Below are 27,871 nucleotides of genomic sequence, written 5' to 3' on the forward strand. Positions count from 1 at the left end.
ATTAAGTTTGTTAAAGGGATTTCATCCTTATGATTAAACCATTAAATTTATATGCAATAGAAGTACAGAGTGTAATTTTAACATATTGAGTCAATTTACGAGATAACTGTGTGGTAAGCCAATTTTCTGAAATCTTTGAATGCAGTTTTCATTCTCTTTAAAAATTATGGAATGGTTCTTTGAGTATTTTTTTTATCTACGGCATTAAGAGTTCTCTACTTCCAGGTGACATTCTCCTGATAACAAAGTTCCATCAGGTTGCTTTTAAAATTGAATTTAAGACGGCTATGAAAAAATGATTTATACCAGGTGAAAGGTAAGACGTCAGACGAATTTAGACAGGAGCTTCTACTCATGAAACTGAACAACTTTTGTTCTACAACTTTGCTGAATTCGTAAAAAAAATTGGACTTTGTAAGGAAACTTCGCTATTCAGCTGACCGATTTCCATACAAAGTCCAAATTTTTTTCTACGAATTCAGCAATTTTAAGTTGTAGAACAAAAGTTGTTCAGTTTCATGAGAAGAAGCTCCTGTCAAAATGCGTCTGACGTCTTACCAGTCACCCTGTATTATACAGGGTGGTGCGAGCGGCGGCGCGTGCGCGGAGGGCATGCTGGCCGCGCTGGTGGCGGAGGCGGGCGAGGCGGGCGGCGAGGCGCCCGTCGTGTTCAGCGACGAGCTGGCGGGCGCGGAGGGGGACGCGCCGCCCGCGCACCCGCCGCACCTGCGGCACGTGCTCGATGACGAGAACGCGCACACTGCGTGCTTGAGTGAGTTTATAGGAAGTTACTTTTTGTAGGCAATTGAAATTTTTTAATTTTTATGTCACAGTTTATATTAGAACTAGATTTCCGCCCGCGTTTTCAAAGGAAAACCCGCATAGTTCCCGTTCCCGTGGGATTTCCGGGATAAAACCATACCTATGTATTAATCCAAGTTACCTTCTATATGTGTGCTAAATTTCATTGTAAACGGTTCAGTAGTATTTGCGTGAAAGAGTAACAAACACACACACACACACATCCTCACAAACTTTCGCATTTATAATATTAGTAGGATTAAAACTGCTTTTTACATTATCTCTCTGATTAAATTTATCTATCAAATTAAATAATTTATTAAATAATAATATTACCTTCACAATCGCCTAAAAACGGTTTAGAGCAATTACTCCAGTCAGTCAAGACAATCAATTCACAATAATTCCAAAAGTTTTCAAACTTCGGTCAAGTGAATGGTACATTGGGACGACAATAAATCTCATTTTGCAACCTTCTCCGCAGTCCGGAACAATGTTAAAATTGCAATTAAATTATTATTTTTTGCTGTATGATCGTGGAAAAAATTCCAAAAGTTCTGCAAACTTGGGAAAGTTTTCGATATAATATTTCATATTACGTATTAAATTTGCAACCAATCTAAGTGTACGGAACTTATGGATTTTTCCTGACTTATAGAAATTTTTGCGGCAAAGAGAAATTTCCTCACGTATAGAAATTTTCCTGGCTTATAGAATTTTTCCTGACGTAAAGAAATTTTCCTGGCGTATAGAAATTTTCCTTTCTTATAGAAATTTTCCAGCTTATAGAAATTTTTCCGCCTTATGCCAATTTTTCCTGACATAGAAATTTTCCCGACTTATGGATTTTTCCTGGCGTATAGAAATTTTCCTCACGTGTAGAAATTTTCCGGAGTTATGGAAATTTTTCTGTCTCAAATACAAGGAAATTTTCCTGGCGTATAGAAATTTTCCTGGCTTATAAACATTTTCCTGACTTATACAAATTTTCCTTGTTTATAGAAATTTTCCCGACGTATGGAAATTTTCCTGACGTATAGAAAATTTCCTGACGTATATAATTTTTCCTGACGTATGGAAATTTTTTGACTTATAGAATTTTTCCTGACTTATCGTAATTTTCCCGACTTATGAATTTTTCCTGGCGTATAGAAATTTTCCTGACGTATAGAAAATTTCCTGACTAGTAGAAATTTTCCTTGTTTATAGAAATTTTCCTGGCGTATAGAAATTTTCCTTTCTTATGGAAATTTTCCAGCTTATAGAAATTTTCCCGACTTATGGAAATTTTCCTGACTTCAGAAAAACTGTTTACTATTTAACTTGTGTCCCCAGTCGAGCTGGTGAACTCGCAAGTGGTGCTGAAGGGGTGCGAAACGCGCGGCTACGTAATCCTGTGCGCGGCGCGTGCGGAGGTGCGGCAGCGCGTGCGGCGCGCGCCCGCCGCCACCGCCTGGAGCGGCGCGCTCTCCGCCATGCAGTACTACGCGACCGTCAGCGCGGCGGACCGGGACCAGCTCGACGGTAGCCGCTCACTTCACCAAGGAATAGGCAGCAGTTTACCGACTTGAGCGACTTAACTACATCTCATTTTAAATCTTACGTCTTCGACTAAATCGATGTTATGACTTCATCTTATTTATTTGAGTAAACATAAAAAAACAACATTAGCTGATTTTTTGAATGCTACAAAACTAAATATCAAAGAGCCTATGTGTTTCACGTATTTTCCATACAATTTATAAAAATAGTATAAAAACAATTTTCTGCCCTTCAATAAGTGTCCAACTATCGACCACCCACTTATTCTAAACATATTACAATAGAGAACATCCAGTGGGTATCAGTAGAAGAGATTGAGGAACGATGGTCGGGCGCAGCTATCAGCACGCTACCAGATGTGCCCCGGCTCGTGGGCAGCGGGCACTCCGCTGGTGGTGTGATTGGACGGACTGTCGGACCAAGTGCAGATACCGGCCTTGCGCAGGTTTGTGAACAAACACTTCCTGTTACATCTCATTTACCTTGTGACGTAACATGCATCGTATAAAGAAACACATCGTATAATCTTCGACACAACATAAAACACTGTACGATACTACATACAACACACTCTACGACACAACATGCATCACACTCTACGACACAACATACAACACACTCTACGACACAACATGCATCACACTCTACGACATAACATACAACACACTCTACGACACAACATGCATCACACTCTACGGCACAATATGCATCAAACTCTACGGCACAACATACAACACACTACGGCACAACATACATCACACTGCAACACAACATACATCACTTCGCGCAACACAACATGACTTATAACATACTAGATTTCCGCCCGCGGCTTCGCCTGCGTTTTCAAAGGAAAACCCGCATAGTTCCCGTTCCCGTGGGAATTCCGGGATAAAACCTACCCTATGTGTTAATCCAAGATACCTTCTATACGTGTGCTAAATTTCATTGTAATCGGTTCAGTGTTCAGTTCAGTATTTGCGTGAAAGAGTAACAAACACACACACACACATCCTCACAAACTTTCGCATTTATAATATTAGTAGGATTAAAACTGCTTTTTACATTATCTCTCTGATTAAATTTTTTAATTTATCTATCTAATTAAATACTTAATGAAATGTTTAAATATTTTATAGTTGAATCGTTTCTAATGCCTTAAATACGTATTTTATCATAATTTATCTATAATATTATTTTTTATTGACATATCGAAATTTTCCTGACTTATAGAAATTTTCCTGACGTATAGAAATTTTGCTGGCTTATAGAAATTTTCCTGACGTATAGAAATTTTCCCGACGTATAGAAATTTTCCTGGCGTGTAGAAATTTTCCCGACGTATATAAATTTTCCTGGCGCATAGAAATTTTCCGGACTTATGGAAATTTTCCAGCTTATAGAAATTTTCCTTTCTTATGGAAATTTTCCTGTCTTAAAGAAATTTTCCTGGCGTATAGAAATTTTCGTGGCGTATAGAAATTTTCCCGACGTATATAAATTTTCCTGGCGCACAGAAATTTTCCGGACTTATGGAAGTTTTCCAGCTTATAGAAATTTTCCCTTCTTATGGAAATTTTCCTGTCTTAAAGAAATTTTCCTGGCGTATAGAAATTTTCCCGATGTATAGAAATTTTCCGGATTTATGGAAATTTTCCAGCTTATAGAAATTTTCCTTTCTTATGGAAATTTTCCTGTCTTAAAGAAATTTTCCTGGTGTATAGAAATTTTCCCGACGTATATAAATTTTCCTGGCGTATAGAAATTTTCCGGACTTATAGAAATTTTCCAGCTTATAGAAATTTTCCTTTCTTATGGAAATTTTCCTGTCTTGAAGAAATTTTCCTGGCGTATAGAAATTTTCCTGACTTATAGAATTTTTCCTGGCGTATATAATTTTCCCGACGTATATACATTTTCCAGCTTATAGAAATTTTCCTGTCTTATAGAAATTTTTCTGGCTTATAGAAATTTTCCTGGCGTATAGAAATTTTCCTTTCTTATGGAAATTTTCCTGTCTTGAAGAAATTTTCCTGGCGTATAGAAATTTTCCTGGCTTATAGAATTTTTCCTGGCGTATATAATTTTCCCGACGTCTATAAATTTTCCTGGCGTATAGAAATTTTCCTGACGTATAGAATTTTTTCTGTCGTATAGAAATTTCCCTGGCTTATAGAATTTTTCCTGGCGTATATAATTTTTCCTGACTTATACAAATTTTCCTGGCTTATAGAATTTTTCCTGGCGTATATAATTTTTCCTGACTTATACAAATTTTCCCGACGTATATAAATTTTCCTGGCGTATAGAAATTTTCCTGACGTATAGAAATTTTCTTGGCTTATAGAAATTTTCCCGACGTATAGAAATTTTCCTTGTTCATAGAAATTTTTCTGGCGTATAGAAATTTTTATTTTCTTGTGGAAATTTTCCAGCTTATAGAAATTTTCCCGACTTATGGAAATTTTCCTGACTTATAGAAATTTTTCCTGACTTATCGTAATTTTTCTGTCAATCAAAATTTCCCTAACTATTGTTAAAAATCATTTTTCTAATTCATTCACATTCCATGTCACATTAATACGAATAAACACACTTTCGCATTTATAATATTATCGCAATAAAAGGTAGCCTTTGTCCTTTCTCGGGTATCAAAATATCTCCATACCAAATTTCATGCAAATTGGTTCAGTAGTTTAGGCGTGATTGAGTAACAGACAGACAGACAGACAGAGTTACTTTCGCGTTTATAATATAAGTAGGGATTATAATATATTATGTTGATTTGTTTTTCTGTTATTTTCGTTTATTATGTTGTTAGTTTAAAAGTTGTCTATGAATAAATGTGTTTCTATACACATCTCTGTATCTGTTTAGTAAAACACCCTGTATCCCCCGCAGCTGCAACGCATAGTGTCGCGGTGCGCGTGCGAGTTCTACTACGTGTCGCAGGAGGAGAGCGAGGCGGGCGGCGGCGCGGGCGCGGGCTGGGCCTCCGCCCCGGAGCCCTACGACTCGTTCACGCTGATGCACCACGATCTGGATGTGTGCACTAATTCGTTGCAGGTGAGGGTGTTCAAATTTTTATGTATATTTACACATAATAAGTTCGATGTTGTTTGATGTTTCAATTTATGGTGCTCATGTGCGACAGAATAGCTAAATTGGGTGGAAATTGAAAAAAATAAAAATAAATTATTGCAAAAAAAAATTTGCACAAAAATGGATGCTTTTTTTGATTTGAGTTTGAACTGTGTGACACAGCATTTAAATTTTTGAAGTGAAACTTCTTTATAGGGGTTGGAAAAAAATTTAGTTTAACATTTTTTCGTCACGCGTGACATTTTTCCGTTACGCGCAATCTTTGATTCGACGTACTTCTGTAAAGTTGCATATATAGTAAATTATTTTTTGAAAAATAAGGTCATAAGGAAGTTTCACTTCTTACGTGTATACACTAGTACACGCACACATTTTTTTATATTATTCATTAAATTTAATACTGTTTGCTCGCCCTGTCTTCGCTTGGGTAGATATTTTTTTCTAATCCAAGCGCAGAGAAATTTAACACCAAAAATCATCCTATTCCAGTACGCGATGCTACTAGACGTGGTGAACAACGTGGTGCTGCACGTGGAGCCGGAGCGGCGGCGCGCGCTCGAGCGGCGCACGCGCATGCGCTTCCAGCTGCAGCTGCACCGCGACACCGACCCGCGACACCTCATACACAAGCTGCAGACACAGGTATACCACATATTTGAAATTCGGAATTTGAAATTTGGAATTCGAAATTCGGAATATTATGATGTTCGAAATTTGAAATTGGGATTTTAAAATAAAGTTCAGGATTCCCCGCTAAGTGTTGGTAAGTTAAAGTTCAAAAGGGAATAGATTTAGCTCCTCGTCACCGATTAAAATAAATAAGTGAAACACGCATTTTAAATCTCTTACGGAACTTTACTTTTTATTATAACGAAGTAATATAATATTTCACCTTCTATATTTTTATTCGTTTCTTGTAAAATGCGAAAACAATCATTTATGATAGCATTATACCGCCATACTTCCTTGAACTGTACCGCACTGATCCGAGTAAAGACGGACAGGTGCACAAGCAATTCATCGGTTTTTTCATGCCACACCGGACCGTAAAAAATCGGAATGCCGGACAGTAAATTTCCTTGTAGTGCACAAGCGCCCTTACGCATTGAAAATTGCAATCTTAAAGTCGCTTCATACACAAGCTAGAGATACAGGTGTTCAGGAATGCACAGTTTGGAATTTGAAATAGAGTTAAGGCAGTAGGTACTGCTCTAACGTGCTGAAATCGTCTGTAAAAGCAAAAATGCAGGATATTCGCATTTAATATCCGTTAAAAAGTCTAATCTTTTGACTATTTCTCTTTATTCATACACACTTTTGAAATACGTTAAGAAATTAAAATATGGATTAATTTCCTCCGATTTTGGGTATTATCTATTTTTAAGAATTTTACCGCGATTTTGTCGATTAATGGAAAAAATAATAATCAAAAAGAGATCTCTCCGGCGGGGAATCGAACCCCGGTCTCCCGCGTGACAGGCGGGGATACTTACCACTATACTACCGAAGATGTGAATGCAATTGTAAAATTTTCGAACAAAAACCATACGAGACGAAGTAAACGTTTAGTTTACATTTTTTCGGTAACTTGTAGATTTTTCAGTGATCGTTTTTTTTCGTTTATTTTTAACTAGTGGTCCGCCCCGGCTTCGCCCGTGGTACATATTTCGCAATAATAGGTAGCCTATGTCCTTTCTCGGGTATCAATATAACTCCATACCAAATTTCATGCAAATTGGTTCAGTAGTTTAGGCGTGATTGAGTAACAGACAGACAGACAGACAGAGTTACTTTCGCATTTATAATATTAGTATGGATTGAAAAATATTTTTTCTTGTATATTAAAAAAAAAATTGAGAAAAACTGTGTATGCTTTCATGAATTTTACCCCAATTTATATTTTATTAATTTGTTTTAGGTTAGAGAGACGCTAGCAAGACTGCGTCGCCTGGAGAAGGAATACTATCTAAAGAACAGGTCCATAACCGGGAACGATCCCGTGGCCCTAGCCGAGTTGAAGAGTTTGGATGATCAGGTAATGTATTATTTTTGAATTTAACATCAGTGTATGTATTGTTGAATTTAAATTGAATTTAAAGGTAAAAATAAAATTGGGAATACGAAAGAAAAAAAAGGATATTTCATTGTTAATTTTATGATAGAATAGGTTGTTTGCGTCTAGTTTCTGTAACTAAACAGAAAAAAAAATGGTTCTCTCCGGCGGGGAATCGAACCCCGGTCTCCCGCGTGACAGGCGGGGATACTTACCACTATACTACCGAAGATGTGAATGATGTGCCGAAATTACTGTTGTTATACCGTTATAATTATTTCATCATTTTCATTTGTATTTGAAATTCATACAGCTAGCTAGAGCTTAGACATTGCTATTATTAGCATTTATTCAAAGTGTGATAAATGGAAAACAAGGCTAGGCACGGATTGATTAAATTGTTTGCGTTTAGGGTTTTGATGCACTTCTTGTGAATGCCGTTAGATGGCGCTATAATGAATTGTGAAAAACGCGATATGACAGTCTCTAACGAATTCGATAGATGGCGCTTATTCAAGTAACAAAGTTAAAAATTAATTTTTTTATTGATGTTTTAATTTTTATACATAATTTTCTTTTAAATATCAGTATTGTTATCTGTTTATTGCGTAAACCATTAAAAAGAATACAATGAAATCCGATGCTCTGTAGGCAAGATTTTTAATTTTTTAAATAGAGATTTGTAGCTGCACAGAAATGAACTTTTCACATTACTCGAACACGCTTTCGTATTATATTATAACTAGCGGTCCGCCCCGGCTGCGCCCGTGGAACATATTTCGCAATAAAATGCCAGTAGCCTATGTTTTTTCTCAGGGTCTAAAGATTGTGCCAAATTTCATCAAAATCGGTCCAGTAGTTTATGCGTGAAAACCATAATACATACATAATTACAAACCTTTCCTCTTTATAATATTAGTATAGATTACTCGAACACACTTTCGTAATTTATTTTAATAAGGTTATATTATCCAGGTGAACGAATGCAAAGAGTCCGCTTGGTCTCTCGGCGAGGAACTGGACGCGATGGTGCGCGCGTGGCGCGAGGCCGGCAGCGCAGCCCGGGCGCCCGCCCCTCGGGCTCCGCACGCGCCCCCGCATCGATACAACGAGATCTGCTTCAAGTCGGCGCGCTGGAGGCTCACTGATGCGGACGGGCAGTTGGGAATTGCGGATCTGTTGTTGACTAACTTCTTGTGAGTGTGATGCATATATGCCTATGGAGTTTCTTGCCGATTCTTCTCCATAGATACTGCTTTCCGAATCGGTGGTAAATGTTAAAAATACTTATGTAATGACGAAAAGTGCTACTAAATAGTAGTCTAATTGAATAAATGAATGTTTGAGTTTGAGTTTGAATTTGAAGGGAATAATAGACTTGTGATGAATGATATTTTTTTTATAACATCGAAGTGTCAAAATTCAAACATTTTTAGCCTCGTAATGTAGTATATTCACTTGGTAATGTCACATTTATTCTATCGTATAATGTTTTAATGGTCGAATTTTCCACTGAAGGAAGAAGGGCCAATCAATTGAAGGGCCAATCAACAATCAATATGTATGGTTGTAATTGATGGAATCATTGTCATTCATAAATAATTAACTTCCAAAAACATGATCTAATATGAAACTTTTAAATACCTAATTTACAAACATAATAAAGGAATTTGAAAAAAAATATGTTATCCCTTGTAGATATACGAAAACATCTCGTTCCGACGACTCAGTCGAGCATCAATTGGAGCTGGGTTATGTGCGCGTCACCAATCTTCTACCTAATGAACCGTTCCCGGAGGTAAGATGTATTATTATTATTTTTAATACCCGTTTTTGTCAAATGTTTTATCCGTGTGTACTGTGAACTTTTGTAGGAAGAAAAAAAAGTCTTTATAATTTTTGCTGTGTCTCCTATTTATATTTTTAAAGAAAATATTGAAAAACAAGTGTTTGAAGAAAAGAAAAAAAATAAAAAAGAGGTCTCTCCGGCGGGGAATCGAACCCCGGTCTCCCGCGTGACAGGCGGGGATACTGACCACTATACTACCGAAGACTTGTGAGTAAGCGCGAAATTATCAGAAAATATCTCGCGATTGCAACATGCAAGGCAAAAAAATAACTTCACTGAATGCTTATCTCGTTTTGTATTTTTTTTAATATAAATAATCATGTAATAAAGTTTAAAATTGTCTGCAATACTGTAGATACATTAGGTACGAAAATCAAAGCGAAAAATATTTTGCTTAATTATTTATTTAAAAATACATCTTATAGTCTGTTGTGTACTCTTACTACTTGATAACATGTTACATTATTTTCATTCAACTAGGTGCTGGTCCCGCAAGCGGCGTCCGGCCGTGCCCCGCTAGCTCGCCGCGCGGCGTTGCGCGTGTTCTGCCGCGACCGACCTCCCGTGGGAGGTATCTCGGTGAAAGAGCACTTCGAAGTGAACATAGTGCCTATACGGATTGGTGAGTTTCTTAATACTAGGTCAAACCGAAAAAAATATGCCTAACATTCATTTGAGTGTTTCATTTTGGGATTACAAAAAAAAATACTGCTATTTACTGTATTAATGATATCTAAAATTACAAAGAAGACCTAAAAGATATGGTGGAAGAGAAAGGAAAAATAAAAAAGAGTTCTCTCCGGCGGGGAATCGAACCCCGGTCTCCCGCGTGACAGGCGGGGATACTGACCACTATACTACCGAAGACTTGGGAGATTGTGCGAAATTATGTATTACTAGCGGTCCGCCCCGGCTTCGCCCGTGGTACATATTTACGTTTTCTCTACATAAGAACCATCCTCGTACTTCAAGGAATATAATAGAAAAGAATTATCGAAATCGGTTCAGCCGTTCACACGTGATGCCGTGACAACGCGAAACGGGTACAGACCCGCCGCCTTTTTATAGCTCCCGCCGCGAAGCGCGTCGTACGCGGCAACTGATACACAAAAATAATCCTTATGGCATGATTCTGTATTCACGCGCGATGACTTATAGCGTATTTCATGTATAACTTTGGTGTTTCTACACCGATTTACATGATTCTTTTACTATAACCTGCCCAGGAGTATGAAGAATAATTGTGCCAAATTTGGTTAAAATCCGTCGTGTAGTTTTTGTTTCTATAACGAATATACAGACAGACAGACAGACAGACAGACAGACAGACAGACAGACAAAAATTTTACTTATTGCATTTTTGGCATCAGTAGCGATCCCTTATCACCCCTTCATAGTTTTTTTTTAAATATATTTCATGTACAGAATTGGCCTCTCTACAGATTTATTATAAGTATAGATTTCATCCTCTACTAACTATATGTATGATAATTTCATCTACTTATAGGAAAACGAATTCATCGGAAGCCAGCTTTGTACATATTATAATCATAATTAACGCGGTACTTTTTTTCTCGTGTTCATCGTTACACGTGGATTTCTTAGTCTTTGTCAAAATGTCGTGATTAATAATATGTACCTATAGATAACTAAAATAAACTTCGCAATGAATAAAATAAATCGAAGTGATATAAAGTAAATTTTTAGAAAAAAAACAAAAACCGACTTCAAGACTATACCTATATGTACAAATTTAAATAATTTCTGATAAACAGTGTATATGCCTACAAAATTTGAGGGTTTCCCTCGATTTCCCCGGGATCCCATCATCAGATCCTGACCTGGTGACAATGGGACCACCTCTGACGTATGACCTACCAAATAAAAAAAGAATTATTCAAATCGGTTTATAATTGCCGGAGTAATCGCGTAACAAATATACAAAAAAAAAAAATACTGTCGAATTGAGAACCTCCTTCTTTTTTTGAAGTCGGTTAAAAATAAATTTGTTGCTTTAATCATATGAAACAATTAATGCCATCTAAAAGTGGCGATTTATTAAATTATGCAATTATCATAAAGTATGTTCAATTGTTTTCACATCCAAGGGTATAAACATACATCCATATATTTTTACAAATTTTCGCGTTTATAATATAAGTAAGTATGTATGTCATTACTGTTAAAAAAAATCCATTTTATATCCCACCCCACAGGCATGACAAAGAAATTCTTCAACACGATGCTAAAGTTCTGTTTCCCGGAGCGAGACCCGGAAGCGATGGACGAAGGTGACGATGAAGACAAAAACGCGGCAAAAAAACGCAAGAAGAACAAAGACTCTAACTCTAACTTCTACGTGAAGAGAGATAAGAGGGACAAAGATGATGTCGAGAAGATGAAGGTAAGGTATCTTGTGTTGAAAAACATTGCTCCTTTATAATTTCATGATTTGAATACTTTCGTATCTGTAAATTAAGACCGGTTTTGAAAAAAAAAATAATGATATTATCGCAAAAAGGGTTTTTTTTATTGATTTTTCAAAAGTTTTTTTTTATTGATTTTTAATATTTAAATATAATGTATAAGTACGTACTCTGTACATGCGTCAGACAACTACTTTACCAATAAACTATTAGAAATATTATATGACGTTATATGCAATTTTGTAATGACGTCATTTTATGTGTAAAGCCCTTTACCACATACAGAAGGAATATTCATTTGAATGTGACTCTATAAATAAATACTCAGAATTCAGATAATACTTGAAAATAAATGCATTATATGGGTCAATGTCAATACTACAACATCTGTCCTTGTGTGTATTATTTTAGAAAACAATCGGGGCTTTGTTTCTCTTAACGTTATTTGGGGAAAACTCCATATATAAACATTATTATGAGGATAAAGAGAGAAATATTAGCCCATTGAGCCCCGAACGGCCCGATCGGTCCACGACACAATAGATTTTCTATTGTGTCTGTGATTCGGGGCTTGAGTTATGAGGGATCTACTTACTTACTTACGTTAACATAAGTAACGGAAGTACGTGATTACAATCGAGTGCCTAATTATCTCTTGAATTTCAAAAAATGTTTTCTTCTTCCAGTGTCCCCAACTATTACTGTGTAGGCAAGAAAACAGTTATTAAAAGATAAGAACATAGACAACAATACGAAATTATACAAAAACCTAGTAAATAACAATATAAGAAGAAACACCAGCACCTGTGACACCACCCACACATTGATCGAGTGTTTATGGCCGGTAGTGACCACATCAGGTGGCCCACTTGCTTCTTTGCTTGCTATGCTATACAAACAGACAGATATCATTAACGCCTACCTTCTTTTATACGATTTAGCTTCAATACATAAGTATTGACAATTGATTTACTTACGAACTTGGCCAGTCTGATCTGATGATAAGGCATTACTGAAGCTGATGAAAATGTTCATTTCGTATCAGTTAAATTTAGTTAGTTAGTTTCAATATTAGTGTGGTCAATAAAATTGGAGAAACCGGGCAAAGGATCGAGAGATCTGGAAGAAAAACTGGACGAGGCCAAGGCCCACTCGCGGCTGTAGAGCCTCAGATAATGATGATGATGTTGTAGTCGATAAAACCCTTAAACTTAATCATCTGTGTTTAGGATGGTCCTTACCATTTCCCATTACTGAATAATAAAAACCCTTCAGACTATTCTGCCGGCAGATATCGCTTATAAGCTGCCTATTTTACATGATATGATGTTTTTATTTTTTTTCTATTGTTTTCTATGCGCGTGTTATTTGTATTGTATTTATTCCAATGCCGCATCCAGGAGCGAGCGGAAAAGAACAAGCTGTTCATATACATAAAGATCCCGGAAGTGCCTGTGCGTGTCTCGTACAAGGGCAGCAAGGAGAAGAACCTGGAGGACGTGCGCGACCTGCCGCTCGTGCTGCCCACGCTCGAGTACCACAACGTGACCTGGACCTGGCTGGACCTGCTGCTGGCCACCAAGAACGATACCAGGCGGTGAGTGGATCTTTTTTGTATGTCTTAAGAGTTGTGAAATAGTCTTAGAATAAGTGTCCTAACTGTGTTTTGCTTGGGAAATTGTCTACTAGGTGCTTTTCATTTTTACCATTCAAGTTTCTTACAGGTTGTGCAAACGTGACCATTTAACATCAGTTCATCCACCTTTTGTCTGTTATGACATTTCCCCCTTGTTTTTAATATGTGCAACGAAGAGAAGGATAGTGGACTTTAGCATGGTTGACGTGGGACTCGAATTGACTTGAAGCCTAGTCTTTTATTTGTATTTCTTTTTTTCAAGTGACAATAGTAAGTCTTCTCGCTAACCTTTGACAGTTTTCTAGTTACTAGTAATTTCTGATGACTATGTTTTTGTTTTATTTTATTTTATTTTATTTTATTTTATTTTCTTTATTGGAAAACATACAGAGACAAAGACAGAGATATATAAAACAAAAAAAAACTTATTAACTAAAGATACATGAAAATGCCTCCTTATAGTGTTTTCACTGGGAACATATGTTATTATTTTTGCCAACACTCAGCAGTAAGAGAGACAAGAAAAAATAATCGATAAGTAATATTTATCATGCGTACATAAAAACGGAGGTAAACAAGTATTTGCAAAATCTTTACACATTAACATTCTTACATGTTGAATAGCAATTTTTTTACATTCATTTTGTAAGACGAAGAGGAACAAGAAAACATATCAAGATCATTCATATAGGTATTATAAAAACTGGACATTCTGTGAAGAGGCACACGAAGACCCGTATTGGTTCTGGCGGTCGGTATATGAAATAAGTCTTTTGAGCGTGTTGATCTGGATGGGATGCGATAATTTATTAAGCTAAGAAGTTCTGAACAGGCTATTTCTCCTACGCAGATTTTTCTTAACGTGAGAGAATCGATTAAATTTCGGCGCTGACTTAACGAAAGAAAATTGTAACGACGCAAAAGATCCTCGTAATGTTGCCGACCACCTAGTTATTATTCTCTAATGAGATGTTTTCCATACAGGGTACTGGTGTCCCAAGCGATCAGACAGAAGCTACAATTGCACCGGCGCGCGCCGGCCGCGCTCGAGCCGCTCGAAGAAGATAAGGCTCGCCTTCTGCTTGGCGACCGCACTGTAAGTGATTCTTTTTAACTAGCTTTTATCCCGTGACTTCGCTCGCGTAGTAAGACGAAATCGCAAAGTGGGATACATCCAATCCTACGTAGTTTCTAAAGTGACTTTGTAGATAGTTTCGTTTATTTAGTGGTTTTGGCGTGAAAAAGAGACAGCACGAGTTATTTACGCATTTATAATATTCGTTTGGATGAAGTAGTTAAAGTGGCCCTTTCCTTACAGGTAGCAGAGAACAAGCCCCAAAAGAAGAGCACGCCCAGCGTATTCAAATTTTCCAAATCATAGCATAAGAGCAAAAAGTGACGTGACTCGTTGACGTAAGAGTCGTGTCACTTTTAATTTTTATACTATTTATAAATTATAAGTAAAAAGGTGTAGATAGGTTTTGAGTGGCACGTCAAAATTTGGCTAATTAGGTACATTTGACTTCAGTTGTCTGTTTTTTGATGACGATAGGTGAATCATGCCATTTTCACTTTGACGTTTAGGGCCGATTTTTCAATCCCTGGTTAAAACTTACCCTTCCAATAACACGATAATATTAAAATGTCACCTGTAAACTGTCAATTGCGTGCAATAAGAATACATTTTGAAATGGTAGTTTAATACGTTATTCGACGAATAAGTTTTAACCGAGGATTGAAAAATCAGCTCTTAATCGTGTTGGTACCTATCTACACCTTTTTTAATTATGTGTATCATTGCTATTTAATATTTATAAATGACACTCCAAAATTATGGGTTGCCATCTTTTTGTATACAATTTGGGAAATGTTTCTTGGATAATAAATGGTGGGGACTGGAATAGGATAAGGAGTTTTGGGGTTTGTTACATAGATATAAAGCAAGATAAAGTGTTGAAAAATTGTGAATGTTCCTTAATGTTTAAAGTAAATGTGTATGATAAACACTGCTTAAAATACGTTCTCTAAGGATATTTTCTGTTATACTGACTAATATTAAATTATTTTCGTGTTTACTCTATAATAAACCCAAAAAATAAATAATTTCCGATTTTTCAATGCTTGGATAAAACTTATCCGTCCAATTAAGTATTACACGATAATATTAAAATGTCACGTAAACTGTCAAATACGGGCAATTAGAATACGTTTTTAACATGGTAGTTTTATACATTATTCGACGAATAAGTTTAAACCAAGGATTGAAAAATCAGCCGTAATTCGTGTATATCGATTGTCTATCTCCCAGTTAGAAATATCCCTTTTTGTATTTGTGTTTAAACTCATACATAATAACATAAATAATGCTATTAATCATTTTTTTTTTTATTTTTCGTTATTACTCAACGTTTAAAAATATGTAAACAAACTCACAATCATGCTCATTCGTAATATTATAATGATTATCTAATTGCGTTTAACATTAAAATAACTGCTTATTACTATGTCCTGTTAATTACTAACGCACAATCTTAATTATCAATTTACTTTTGCTAATTATAATTAAAATTATATTTAAAATATAATTAGTTTGCCCAAAAATGATATAGCAGTAGTAGATGTTGCTCTAGGATAATATTAAAATTATCTGTGAAATGAACAAAGTCGATCATTGTCTTATTAATAATCGTCAAGAGATGAATGAAATATGATTAATAAGATATCTAAAGTGTATATTATATTTAAATAAAATAAAAAAAATACATGTGCTAAATAATTGGCTTATTTCGTTTTCGTCAAAAAAAAAAGCACTAAATAACTTTTGGTTTGAAGTTAAAAAAAAACTCTTTGAAAAAAATGTCTCTAAACCTAAGTTACATATTCGATAAAACATAAACCAATATTGATAATAAATTAACAAAACCTAATTGTAATTATTGTTGAAATTTGAATAAATCCCATTTTTTGTATTGGAATTAATTTGTAAATGAATCTTATAGAGCTACCAGGCTTATTAAATAAATATAATACATTGTATATGAAATCGAGTAGAGTCGATATAAGCGACTGATTATATTTGTAGGAATGGTAATTATGAGATGAAGTAAATTACTTAATTTTAATTAACTGGTGTCAACAATATAAACATAGTATAAAATATGAAATATACTATGAAACGTTGATAAAGGTTTTTCTTAAAAGATAATAATTATGTTTTCATGAGAAACATGATAAAAGACATTTTGAATTAAGTGTATTTACCTAAATGTGAACAATTGATATTACACATCGAATGATATGAAATTCTTACTAAAATATTTATAAATAAAATATTATGTAGGTGTAGGTATGATGTAGGGAATTTTCTATAGACAATTTGTGTCATGATGTTTTGTCATTGTAATATACAGATGACGTATTTACTCCAAATAGTAATTTTTCAGAATTTTTTTCTGAGAACCAATATGCAGTAAAATTACAGTCATTGCAAATAAAAAAAAAATCAGACAAGGTTTTGTTAATAATGATTACTTAAAAAGATAAAATTTATTGTAATTTTTGATCCGGTTGCAATAATTTGCATGAACAAAATAAGAACATAAAAAATTAAAAAAATATTTTCTCTATATAAAAAGATATCATGTAACACCCGGACTTGTCTATAAATAATACATAACTAGTATAATTTGAGTGCAATATTTAACAGCTTTGTTTACACTTTACAATGAGACATTTGCAATAAATACAACGGATGTTTACAGTTTACACTTAGAGCAAAAATGTTGGCTAAGATTTAGTGAAGCCGGTATTATCTAGCTTACACTGGTATAAACTGGTTAATAAGTTAAACACCTGATTAATAGTGAAAATAATTAGCTTTTCATATGTATGTTTGGATTTTGACAATTTTTGAGTCAAAATTCACCTATCCGTGAAGAAAAACTTTTGAAATATAAAAGCTTATTTCAAATATCACGCGTGCTTTATATTTTTCAACATATATTTTCGATGTAGTCGAATAGTATACACGTTATGCAATTATTTTAACATCTTTAATTGTAATAAGAAATGTATTCCTATTAAAGTAATTGTTATGATTCAGTATTGGTGTTGTAAGCGGAGATTTTTGTATGTACTAGTATTTTTATATAACTTATTATATTGTTGTCAATGTAATTAATTATTGAATAAACGTATTTAAATAGTATGCAGTCTTTTATTTATTACCTAGAGTCAACTTCTATTTTACGGGAAAATGATTTTTATTGATATTAGTGGGATTGTAGAGTCGCTCTACATATTGCAAAAATTAACATGTTTATTTTTCCATACTCTATAATATATTGTTTGTTTTGTTTTAATGCTTTGGTAATTGGGTTTTGTAAATTGAATGATTCTGAAAAGGTTTCCGATTAATTTACGTAAATGATGATCTGACGTGTGTGATCTGAAGGACCTGGCATTGGCAGTTGCAATGAATGGTTCTTATCACGACCTGACTCAATATTGGTCAATTCAGACGAAACAATATGTCGCGGTCAACTCAGCGATTTTCCCAGAAAAGCGTGCGAAACGAGCGCTTTACGTATTTTCTTATTTTCCTAAGGATTACCTCACTCGCGATCGCGGCCTTCAGTGTAGAACTGTACGCCGCAGAGAGTGCACGTCGCCGACCCGCGGAATTACGAACGTAAACTCGAAACGAAACATGAGGACGAATTATATAATTTTATTTTAAAGTGTATTTGTGTTGTGTTGTGACTTAGTGCTCTATTAACGATGGCGCTCTTTTTGTGTGTATTCGCTTGTGCCTTGGCCGGGACCCTCGGCTTCAATGTGGACATCCCGTCCAGGGTGGTGTACACCGGGAACTATCAGTCCATGTTCGGCTTTACCGTCCAGTCCCATGTGGATGGTGATAGAAAAATGTAAGTATTAAATAATTAAATGGCTTGAAACTTATAGAGTTTGTGTCTGTTTATTTTAGCGCTAAAAGAAGTGTTGACTCTACATTTCTGTCTGACGAATACAAATCACGAACACACATCATTCGCGCGAGACCTTAAGATTAAAATAAAAAGTATTTATGGACGACGTCGTACCTCATAAATGGTCATATGAAGGTTGCGATTACGAGTTCAGGCATATCGAAGTTTATCATAATGACATCATCGGCCAAGGAATACATAAGTGCGATATTTAGCACGAATTCAATTGAAGACATTGAGCCGATTCATGATATAGAGTCATATTGAAGTCTCTAGTGTTCGTGTATTGTAAACTGACTCTTCCCGAGAGATCGTAAGAGATATGGCATCTAGTTGAGTGTTACAATGTGCTGACTCAAATCGCGATGATTGTTATTTGAGCTCCTATATATAAAAACATAAATAAAAACGAAATATTCCTTGGTCAGGGCTGTCGGTCATTACTCGTATGTTTGATTATATCTCTATATGTTTAGACTAAGTCGTTAAAAAATAATACATAAAACTAGCATGAATATTGTATTTCAGGTGATGAGGAATGCATATTTTTTGCGACTTTAGTATTTTAGAAAGCTTAGCTCTATAATAATAATTATGAGTCTACAGGATTACATTATAGTAATAGCTATAACAGGGATATTTTTTGGTACCACTACTCTACCTTTTTTATAAATATGTATTATGCAAATACGTATGTTGATAACCCTAACACGTGGAAAAACCGCAAAACATTCTTATTAGAAGAATAGCAATCGCTTTACGTAACTATTGTATTTTTTATTTTATAAATTTTTTATTAGTCCATTTAGATCGTTTTGTAATATTTTGAATGCTACTTCAAGAATAAAGTTAACTATTTTTTATAATAACACGATTAAGTAAATATATAGTAGATCTATTTTCCAATTTGCACTACAACGTTAGTAAATTAATTAGTCTTGACTAATTTCAATAGCTTTTTCATAATAATGAAACAGACTCTACATTTGCTAATTATGTATCATTTGATTGATTCCATTTATAAATGACATGATAGAGTTATTTTAGTAAATTTTTAATGACTGTTGAGTGTCCTAGAGTTCTACTGAGTATTGGATAATTATTCGTAATTTGATTTTGCTCTATGACTAAGAAAAAATAGATAATGCATTGATAATTTAATTCAAAGGTACAACATCAGCAGAACTTTTGGCGACATTTGTTTGAATTATGTAGGAGTAATTATATAAATTATAGTTTAATAGACAAGCAAAAATTTTAAACATAGAGTCACAATGTAACTTTGCATATTTTACTTATTTGAAATTCATAAAATTTAGCAGGCACAATTTTTACCTTAAACACTTAAATTCATCACCATTAATTAAATGTATATGAACAGCGATTATGAAATCATGAGTCCCGAAAAACCGAGATGTGATCATTGCAGTAGGCGTCATAACGTCATCGATTGTAGCGCCCACAATAGGTGAAAATCTCTTCCAATACATTGTCATAAATGATTTCGTAATATGGTACTGGCAAATACCATGGCCTTAAAATCTAAAAAAAAATAAGACGAATACCATCATGGTCTTAAAACTTTTCTCAATAAGTACTTTAGAAAAAAAAATCTTTCACTAGTTTCAATGTCACATGTTTATTATCTTTGACACCCTTGAGTATAGACAATAGGATGCAAAAATTTAATTTCTGGAACCGGAAACAGTGCGGCGTCACATGCGCACCACATGCGCGCGCGCAGACCGCACGCCCTTTTTAGCTTTTTTTTATTTAATTTACTTGTGAACGGGGCTATTTTTGTAAGGGCGACGCTTTCTTGATTTATTAGTTACGACGACCTTTCGTTCTGGTGCATCCAATATCATTTTGTAATATTGAGAAAAAGTTGCCTCTATTGATGCTAATTACGATTAATTTTAATTGGCTTCAGTTTTGCAGTGCGTGAAAATGAGAAAGTTTTAGAACATAGCCTCAACTCTAGGCATAATGTAAAATTGGCGTTAATTTTGTTTTATTATAGAGTGAAAGTTATCAATTATTCAAATATGAAATCACAGCCAAATACAATTGATTATGGAGAATGAATTACTGATAACAGATATCCTCACTGTATTATATGAAGCGTCTACTTGAAAAATCGAATGCAGTGACCTTTAGTGGCCCGTACGTTCGTCCCTGAACGCGTCGACATATCATTAACATTTGTATCGAACAAGTGCATAGCTAATGGCACAGATAAGTAATGAGTTTGGACGTCTCCAGCTTCGTGAGATGGGCTTTTTATCAATCATTTATTGTCGAGCTGTCGGAATGTAGGTTTGAGTGTGTTCGTGATTTATCCTCCTTATATTCACGCCAGATGGTAACTTTATGTAAATGTAACGCACTTTAGACAAGGTTAATTGGTGTTTTGTTTATATATTTTTATTCTTAGATTGGCTTGGGCTTAATTGGATTGTCGTATGTTTGAAATTATTTGAGACGAATTTAAATATATTTGAATAAACTTTCTTCGAGTTTTGTATTCAGTTTTAATAAGACATTAGAATACGATGGTCTAAAATTATACATATTTTTATAAATTTCAACATAACCGGTTATTGTTTTTGTTACTAACTAAATCTACTATTAGACTAGGTACTTAATGACTGTAGTGTTATACTTTACTATATTTAAAACACTTTTTCAATATCCAATTAACGTTTAACACAAAAGCGCACAATAAGACAACACTATAGATAGATAGATAGTAGAAAGAGTAAAAACAATAGCAGCGAGTGAATCGGCGCCTGCATATCTATCCTGATAACCGGCGACCCCGCTATCTCCTAAACCGCTACTTTTGTTCCACTGTATTATCATGTCCGGCCTTCCGATGTTTTATTTTTAATACAAAAATCCTCAATTATCATACAGCACGCGCTAATTTTTTTGCATACACCCCCGCATGTTACTTTTTTAGCACATGTATATCTTACTTCCTACTCAGTTTTATGTACAAAATCTGAGCAATCTGTATGGAATTTCGTACATAACTCTTTTTACCTGGATAACACGCGAGTGAACACACTTGCTCCTCCTGGTAATAGTCTCCTTTCTAGATATTAACCCTTACACTTACATACTATCACTACATAGTATAAAAAAAACGCTTTCTCTGTCCCTATGTCCCTATGTATGCTTAAATCGTTAAAACTACGCAACGGATTTTGATGCGGTTTTTTTTTTAATAGATAGAGTGATTCAAGAGAAAGGTTTTAGTATATAATTTATTATGTTTTAGACAAAGCGGGCGAAGCCGCAGGCGGAAAGCTAGTAACATATAAAACACAGTTTCATTGATGTACAAAATCTTACTCATACGCCAAAAAAACCTACAAGTTATATGACTCAAGCAAGCTTTCTCAACACAATATTGTCATTGTTGGTCTACAACCGCAAATGTAATTACATCATTATGTTTGTTCACCGCTCTATCTGTTCCTACCGTTGAGATAGACAATTTATCAGCAGAACCGTTAAATGTTCCTTGAAAACTAAGTTTCGATGGATAAAGTGGCTTCCTGTATTGTTATGCTCCATCGAGATATTTTGATATTATAGGTTATTCTAGAGAGTTGTAACAAAGTAGCCCTGACTTGAGAGCTTGGTGTAGATGAACTCAAAACAAAATAGAGAAAATTCATTGAATTTAGTTACCATTTGTCCGACAAGAAGAGCTATATCTTAGTATTAATACCTTATTTTTTTGGATTAACCAGTTCACATATTTTGTCTCTAAGTGATAGCTCTAACGAGCAAATAAAAACAAGGTCAAACATTTGTTTTCTTCCATTAGGTTTATTTTTTGTGTAAATTTACATAACTATCTCTATAACATTGTGTCAATAAACAGTTTAAATCAACATTCATTAACTTAGTACAGGCTAATAATTAATTAAACAACTGTTCTTGCTTATAAATACTAAAATACGTAAAAAAGCAATTCACAAGAACATATGAAAAAAATAGCAATGACAAACAGACTCGCAGCAAAGACATGTAACGCCTGCGCCGGCGCAGTATCCGTGACCCCGATACTAATATGGCGCTAGCAGGCGGCCTCTGCTTCTCTCTGTTGTAATCGGAACGTCATGAGCAAGTGTAATGTATCGGAATGGATTGATGACGTACTTTACTTTGATTATTTGAATTTATGTTTAGAGGTTCCTCTAGCCTATGTAGTAATTATTACTGTAGAAGTAGTAGGTACATAAATAGTAGTACCTATAATTATAGTAGGTAGGTAGGTACTCTTTCCTTCTTTAAGTTAGATAATAATATTTTCAATTCCTACTCATTTTTGTGTCAAAAAGTTTTGTGTGAAAAAGTTAATTTTTGATGAACTTTACAATAGTTTGTATATACGATAATTGACGATCACATACGATATTGATTGATTGATTTTGCTCATTACAACCAACATTCAATATATAACTCTGACATGTATTGTAATGGTAAATGTTAAAATATGTAGTTAATGACGTTTCAAAAGTGCTTCTAGAAGAAGTCTAATTGAATAAATAAATGTTTGAGTTTGAGTTTGTGCTATATCAATTAAACTACACAACCTATACCTATATAGAAATGCTCAGACACGAAATAAATTGGCCACAGAGTGTTAACAAGCCACTAACTACTCTCTAATTGAGATGTGACTTTGAACTTGGATTCAACATGTCTGCAATTAACATTTGTTTTTATAATTGCTACTGTTACTAACGTTATTTGGGTCAAGAACATAATGTTTATTGCATAGTATTACCGCGTTACTGCATATTAATTGTGGTCATATTTACTTGCTTACACATATGATTTTTTGTAATCGTCATGTTTCACATTATTTTCTGTTTTTCTTATACCTGCTATACATGATTATTTAATTATTATTGTAATATGTAATAAATTGGTCACAGTGTTAACAAGTCACTAATTACTCTATAATAGAGATGTGATGACATGACAATATAATCAAAACATTCTCTATATATACTCTATAGACTAGTACAGTTGTTGTGTGTATTGCTCTACATTTTCTTCAATGATACTGAAACAGTTGTCTTATAAAACTAGTTTTAAAGTTATAAGCCATCGATTTACATATATTTAAGCTACAAAATAAATCTCGCAAATCCTTGAACTATAAAATGATAAAAGTATGAGTTAACATAAAACCAGTCAATGTCAAAAACAAAACAATATTTTCCCCTTTTGTAGATGCATCGGTTGTTTTGCGAATTTACTCAGACTCCTTGACCCAAATTGTAACATCGCTCCAAGAAATATTACCACAAGATTATCTGTAAACAGAATTGTTTAACAATAAACAAAATGTTCTTTTTTTAAAATAAAATAAGAGTGACTCTATAGTGACGATTTTACGATATCTTTTTTAATTTATACATAAAAATTTATGAATATCTAATATGTGGAAGAGTAACTTTTAATTTGGAGTTATTTATTTAATAATATTGATAAATGGATCATAACTGTAAATATCTTAGATATACTTTTTATGGAAGTAGGTACTCTCGTTGATCGATCTCTTTCCAATTTTCGTAAATGTCAGTAGAGTTACGGGTTTTTAAATCACAGTATTCGTATTAATTGGCCAATACTGCTCTAGATTAAATTATACTTTCGCTTGGGATATTGCAAAATTGATCAAATTGAGAGCTTTATTTTAAAATAAGAGCTTTCTTAAAACACACCGAGAATAAAATTATTGCGAACTTTTTATTTACGTTAAATCAATTCATATTAATTATATTAAATTACTCTTAAGTAGATTAAGATATTGTGAAATACTGACAAATCAAAGATGGCATTGTGTGCTTTTTTTACACGCAAAATCTCGGACATTTTTTTTTTATTATAAACAAAATGATTTACTGCTAACTTTAACAGTTAATGCCAGATACAGAAAACAGATTAATAATTAATAATAATATAACTTGTATACACAATCACGTGACGATGAGTCAAGGCAGCGCAGTGGCGCAGGTGAGATGACGCAGGCTGAGTCAACAGTTGGTCATCGACTGATCTTTGTGATCGCAGGTTGCGGTGAAGGTAATGTTGCTATTAGTTATTACATATAAGTTATTCGTGTCAATGGATACCTAGGTGATAACTGATAAGGAAGTAAAATATTAATATAGGTAAACTCAAACATATAAATGAAAAGAATATAATTTTAAGAGGTGTACTATGTAGAGTTCATACATTATAGATCAATTTTCTTTATGGTCAAGTAGGTGATCAGTCTAGTGTGTGCTCTGGTAGACATTTTTAATACTGTCTATTTGTAAACGAACCTACGTACTTATATGCAATGTTGCATATAAATTAAAGAGACTCTACCGCAGATCTCTTCCAAGAGCGTAGTTATAATGTTTGTGTTTCTTGCTGGCTACTAGTTATTATTCTGTGCTTTAGTTCCCTAAGAATTATACACAAGGAAGTCAACTAAACATCTATGCAAATATAATTAACATACCATTGACTACGTTAATTTTACAATCAAATATACCAAATCAACATATTTTTTTCAATACCAAATTTCACTTTGATAAACTACACACGTATTGCAACGTGTGAAGCGTATACCACATGCATTTAAATTCGCGACAAAAATGGCGAGTGTCCGCTTGCGAATAGATGACCGATATCCAAAGCCCGTATTTAATCGTAAAAACAATGGACGGACACGGTTCCCCCGTTGCCCGCCAGATGGCGCCAAGGGGTGACATTTTATATGCGTTTGTATGCGCGCGCGCACGTCACGCGGATGTGACGCGCCGGAAATGCTATAAATTGAAATTTAATTGCTTTTTAAACGTCATAGTGATGAACATCGGTACCAATAAGGTCGTAATGGGCTCGTGCATTTTAAAATAAATAAAAAACACTTATTTTTATCATTGTCTAATAATGAGATCATCAATATTTATTCATAATGTAAACAAATCTAGTCTTCACTATTAAATGAATTATCATAAGTTTGTATTAACTAGATAACTTGGGGTTAGGACCTCGCTGACCTAATTTTCAATTACATGTATTTATCTATTTATTAGCGTTAGAAGTAAGTATTTTGTTTACGTCTACAATTATTATATACTTCCTATCAATATGCCTGATATCAGAGTTGATTGTATATTATTGAAAACTGATGACAGGTAAATTGTAGACGTAATTATAAAGTCTTGGAAACAGAAATACATAGATTAATCATAATGTATTGATTATATTATAAATACGAAAATTAATATATTATCTTTATATTTTCTTACTCAAAATGTGGTCCGTTTGACATGATTTATATATAGATGTGACTAATATACTAAAGCAGTTGGACTCTATAGTTACCGTTATCTTACACTTCAACAACCTCTTTTATTGATATTTTTAATTCCGATCCCACTTGGCTAAGTCGATTCTAACGCAAATTGACCAATAGGTACTCTATAATAAGCTTTCAATGAAATAATTGGTGCAAAGTGGTGAATGGGACCGGTTGGCGGTTAGTGCTTAGTGACCATATGGTGATGCGTGGGCAGTGACGTCACTTCATTCAATCTCCACTAGAGCCTGCTCGAGTGTCTATTTGCATGTTTCTTTTCCTGTTTCGTAATTACTGTGTTTATGGTCAATAATTTAATGGTCAAGTTAATTCAATTGTAAAGACTAGAGGCTATTGAGAGTGATTGAATCTTTATATATCACTAGAACAACTTCGTATTTGTGAAAAATATTCCGCAATCATAGGTTTAGAGACATTTATTTTTCAAATTCTTTTGAAAAATAAATGACTCTAAACCTAAAATCAGCCAAATCGGTCTAGTCATTATCCAGTTAGCAATTGATTTACATTTTACATAATTTGGACTTGAAACTCAAGAGGTTTGCTTAATGTTGAGATGTTGTTGTAAAGGTAATTGTGTAGTCATAAAAAAAAAGTTTCATTTGATACAAGGTAAGGTACTTCCCCGACCTTAATCAAGTAGTAATTTGATGACAAATCCATATTACACACTTGTAGAAATCACGTCGTCTGTGTAATAACATGACTCAAGCTAACTTAATACCTATGTTTGATACCTGAACGTGACCCAAGAACACACAATATATTATATTCTGAGAATGATTATGGTTTGCCCACGCGCATGACATAAGGCCATATGGTAGGAGCCGTGACTAAATTTTGGTCAATAAAAACAGTGATGCTGATTGAAATTCTGGAAAGAATAAGTGTTAATAATGAATTAATGAATATTCTGAGACATTACGCATAGTGCCATCTCGTATATAAATTGGTCAAAAGAGTCATCAATTTGTGTTGGTCACAAATCTCAATATGAAACACTCGGTTGCTAGAAATCAAACCTTACATCATACAAATACATTCTAGGGCAGTAGAATACACTTTGAAGATATTATATCCATTTTGTTATATCACCCATCCATTTATTTTACTCTCTTGCCCTTAAACCTGAATATTTAAACCTTGAACATTCCACTTTGCCAATAGATGCAATATTAAAAGAAATTTAGAAGCAATATACATACGTCGTCAGCCACAAGTTCTCAACTCTAATAAATTTATAAGAGAAAGTTGTTTATGTTTTATGTTCCTGGGAGTAGGATCCTTTCTTACTCACCAAGAACAATTTCTTGACCATCACCTACTTCAATTACTAACCTTATTCCTTTCTTTATTATTGCCGTGAATGTATACTCAAAGGTACGATAAAAAGTACCGTTGGCCAGAACCATAGTATATAGTCCTAGGTCTGTTCGCACGCTACCGTCCCGGTGGTCCGTAGTGAAACTGGAGCGGCGCAGGCGCATCGAAATTCGACACCACGAGATTTATGGCCGACGTGACCCTCAAAGGTCTATCCGGCTGGGCCTTTAATGACCTATCCGTCAAATGCCAACGTCTATATTGTTTTAGCTCATTTTAATGGAGTGTGAAAAATTGGTAAATGAGAAATACGATGGTGGTTCAGGAAACGGTTCTGAACAGATTTTTCATATTGACATGGCAGTTAACAAATTATTAAAAAATACGTACAATTTATTTCAGTTAACTTTACTAATTTAGCTATGAAATGATAAAGCATCTGAATTAATCTAGATTTTTAGAATAAGTAGGTACTTACCGTGAGATATTTTCTACCCCGTCAAGCGATGAAGTGAGGAAGGCGATCCTCTCCTTAAAAAAATAATAAAGCCCCTGGCATCGACCTCTTGACCGCTGAATTGCTAAAAGCCGATATCGAAGTCTCCGTCCAGGCATTAACACCTCTCCTGGATAGAATATGGACATCAGAAGAGTTACCGGAGGATTGGTGTAAGGGCCTCCTGATAACTGTTCCAAAGAAGGGCGACCTCAGTCTTTGTGGTAACTGGAGAGGTATTACTTTGCTC

General features: G+C 34.4%; 2 protein-coding genes and 4 non-coding genes across 8 annotated transcripts in view; 2 read left to right on the forward strand and 4 right to left on the reverse strand.

Moving 5' to 3' along the window:
• The window catches only part of hob (bridge-like lipid transfer protein family member hobbit), a 29,310-nt gene extending 11,697 nt beyond the window's left edge, over nt 1-17,613 (forward strand). Inside the window, exons 27-39 of the mRNA XM_089699531.1 lie at nt 580-772; nt 2,137-2,325; nt 2,628-2,788; nt 5,242-5,406; nt 5,932-6,084; nt 7,361-7,477; nt 8,471-8,691; nt 9,194-9,293; nt 9,825-9,966; nt 11,561-11,748; nt 13,171-13,367; nt 14,391-14,502; nt 14,725-17,613. Of these exons, the coding sequence (XP_089555657.1) occupies nt 580-772; nt 2,137-2,325; nt 2,628-2,788; nt 5,242-5,406; nt 5,932-6,084; nt 7,361-7,477; nt 8,471-8,691; nt 9,194-9,293; nt 9,825-9,966; nt 11,561-11,748; nt 13,171-13,367; nt 14,391-14,502; nt 14,725-14,787 (2,001 nt within the window). The 3' untranslated portion in view covers nt 14,788-17,613. The remainder of the gene's footprint in view (nt 1-579; nt 773-2,136; nt 2,326-2,627; nt 2,789-5,241; nt 5,407-5,931; nt 6,085-7,360; nt 7,478-8,470; nt 8,692-9,193; nt 9,294-9,824; nt 9,967-11,560; nt 11,749-13,170; nt 13,368-14,390; nt 14,503-14,724) is intronic.
• On the reverse strand, nt 6,881-6,952 carry TRNAD-GUC (transfer RNA aspartic acid (anticodon GUC)). Its single transcript has one exon. It is a non-coding gene; the product is annotated as a tRNA-Asp (tRNA).
• TRNAD-GUC (transfer RNA aspartic acid (anticodon GUC)) lies at nt 7,656-7,727 on the reverse strand. The gene has a single exon. It is a non-coding gene; the product is annotated as a tRNA-Asp (tRNA).
• TRNAD-GUC (transfer RNA aspartic acid (anticodon GUC)) lies at nt 9,477-9,548 on the reverse strand. Its single transcript has one exon. It is a non-coding gene; the product is annotated as a tRNA-Asp (tRNA).
• Nucleotides 10,140-10,211, reverse strand: TRNAD-GUC (transfer RNA aspartic acid (anticodon GUC)). The gene has a single exon. It is a non-coding gene; the product is annotated as a tRNA-Asp (tRNA).
• A 436-nt stretch (nt 17,614-18,049) lies between the features above and the next one.
• if (integrin subunit alpha inflated) overlaps nt 18,050-27,871 on the forward strand; it is a 96,915-nt gene continuing 87,093 nt past the window's right edge. For all 3 annotated transcript variants that reach the window (XM_089699540.1, XM_089699541.1, XM_089699542.1), the window contains exon 1: nt 18,050-18,334. In XM_089699540.1, the coding sequence (XP_089555666.1) occupies nt 18,186-18,334 (149 nt within the window). In that variant the 5' untranslated portion in view covers nt 18,050-18,185. The remainder of the gene's footprint in view (nt 18,335-27,871) is intronic.

This window comes from Colias philodice, chromosome 9 (genome assembly GCF_061535455.1).
Source record: "Colias philodice isolate Cphi_HAF_F1 chromosome 9, ilColPhil1 Martin Lab GWU primary, whole genome shotgun sequence".
NCBI lineage: Eukaryota > Metazoa > Arthropoda > Insecta > Lepidoptera > Pieridae > Colias > Colias philodice.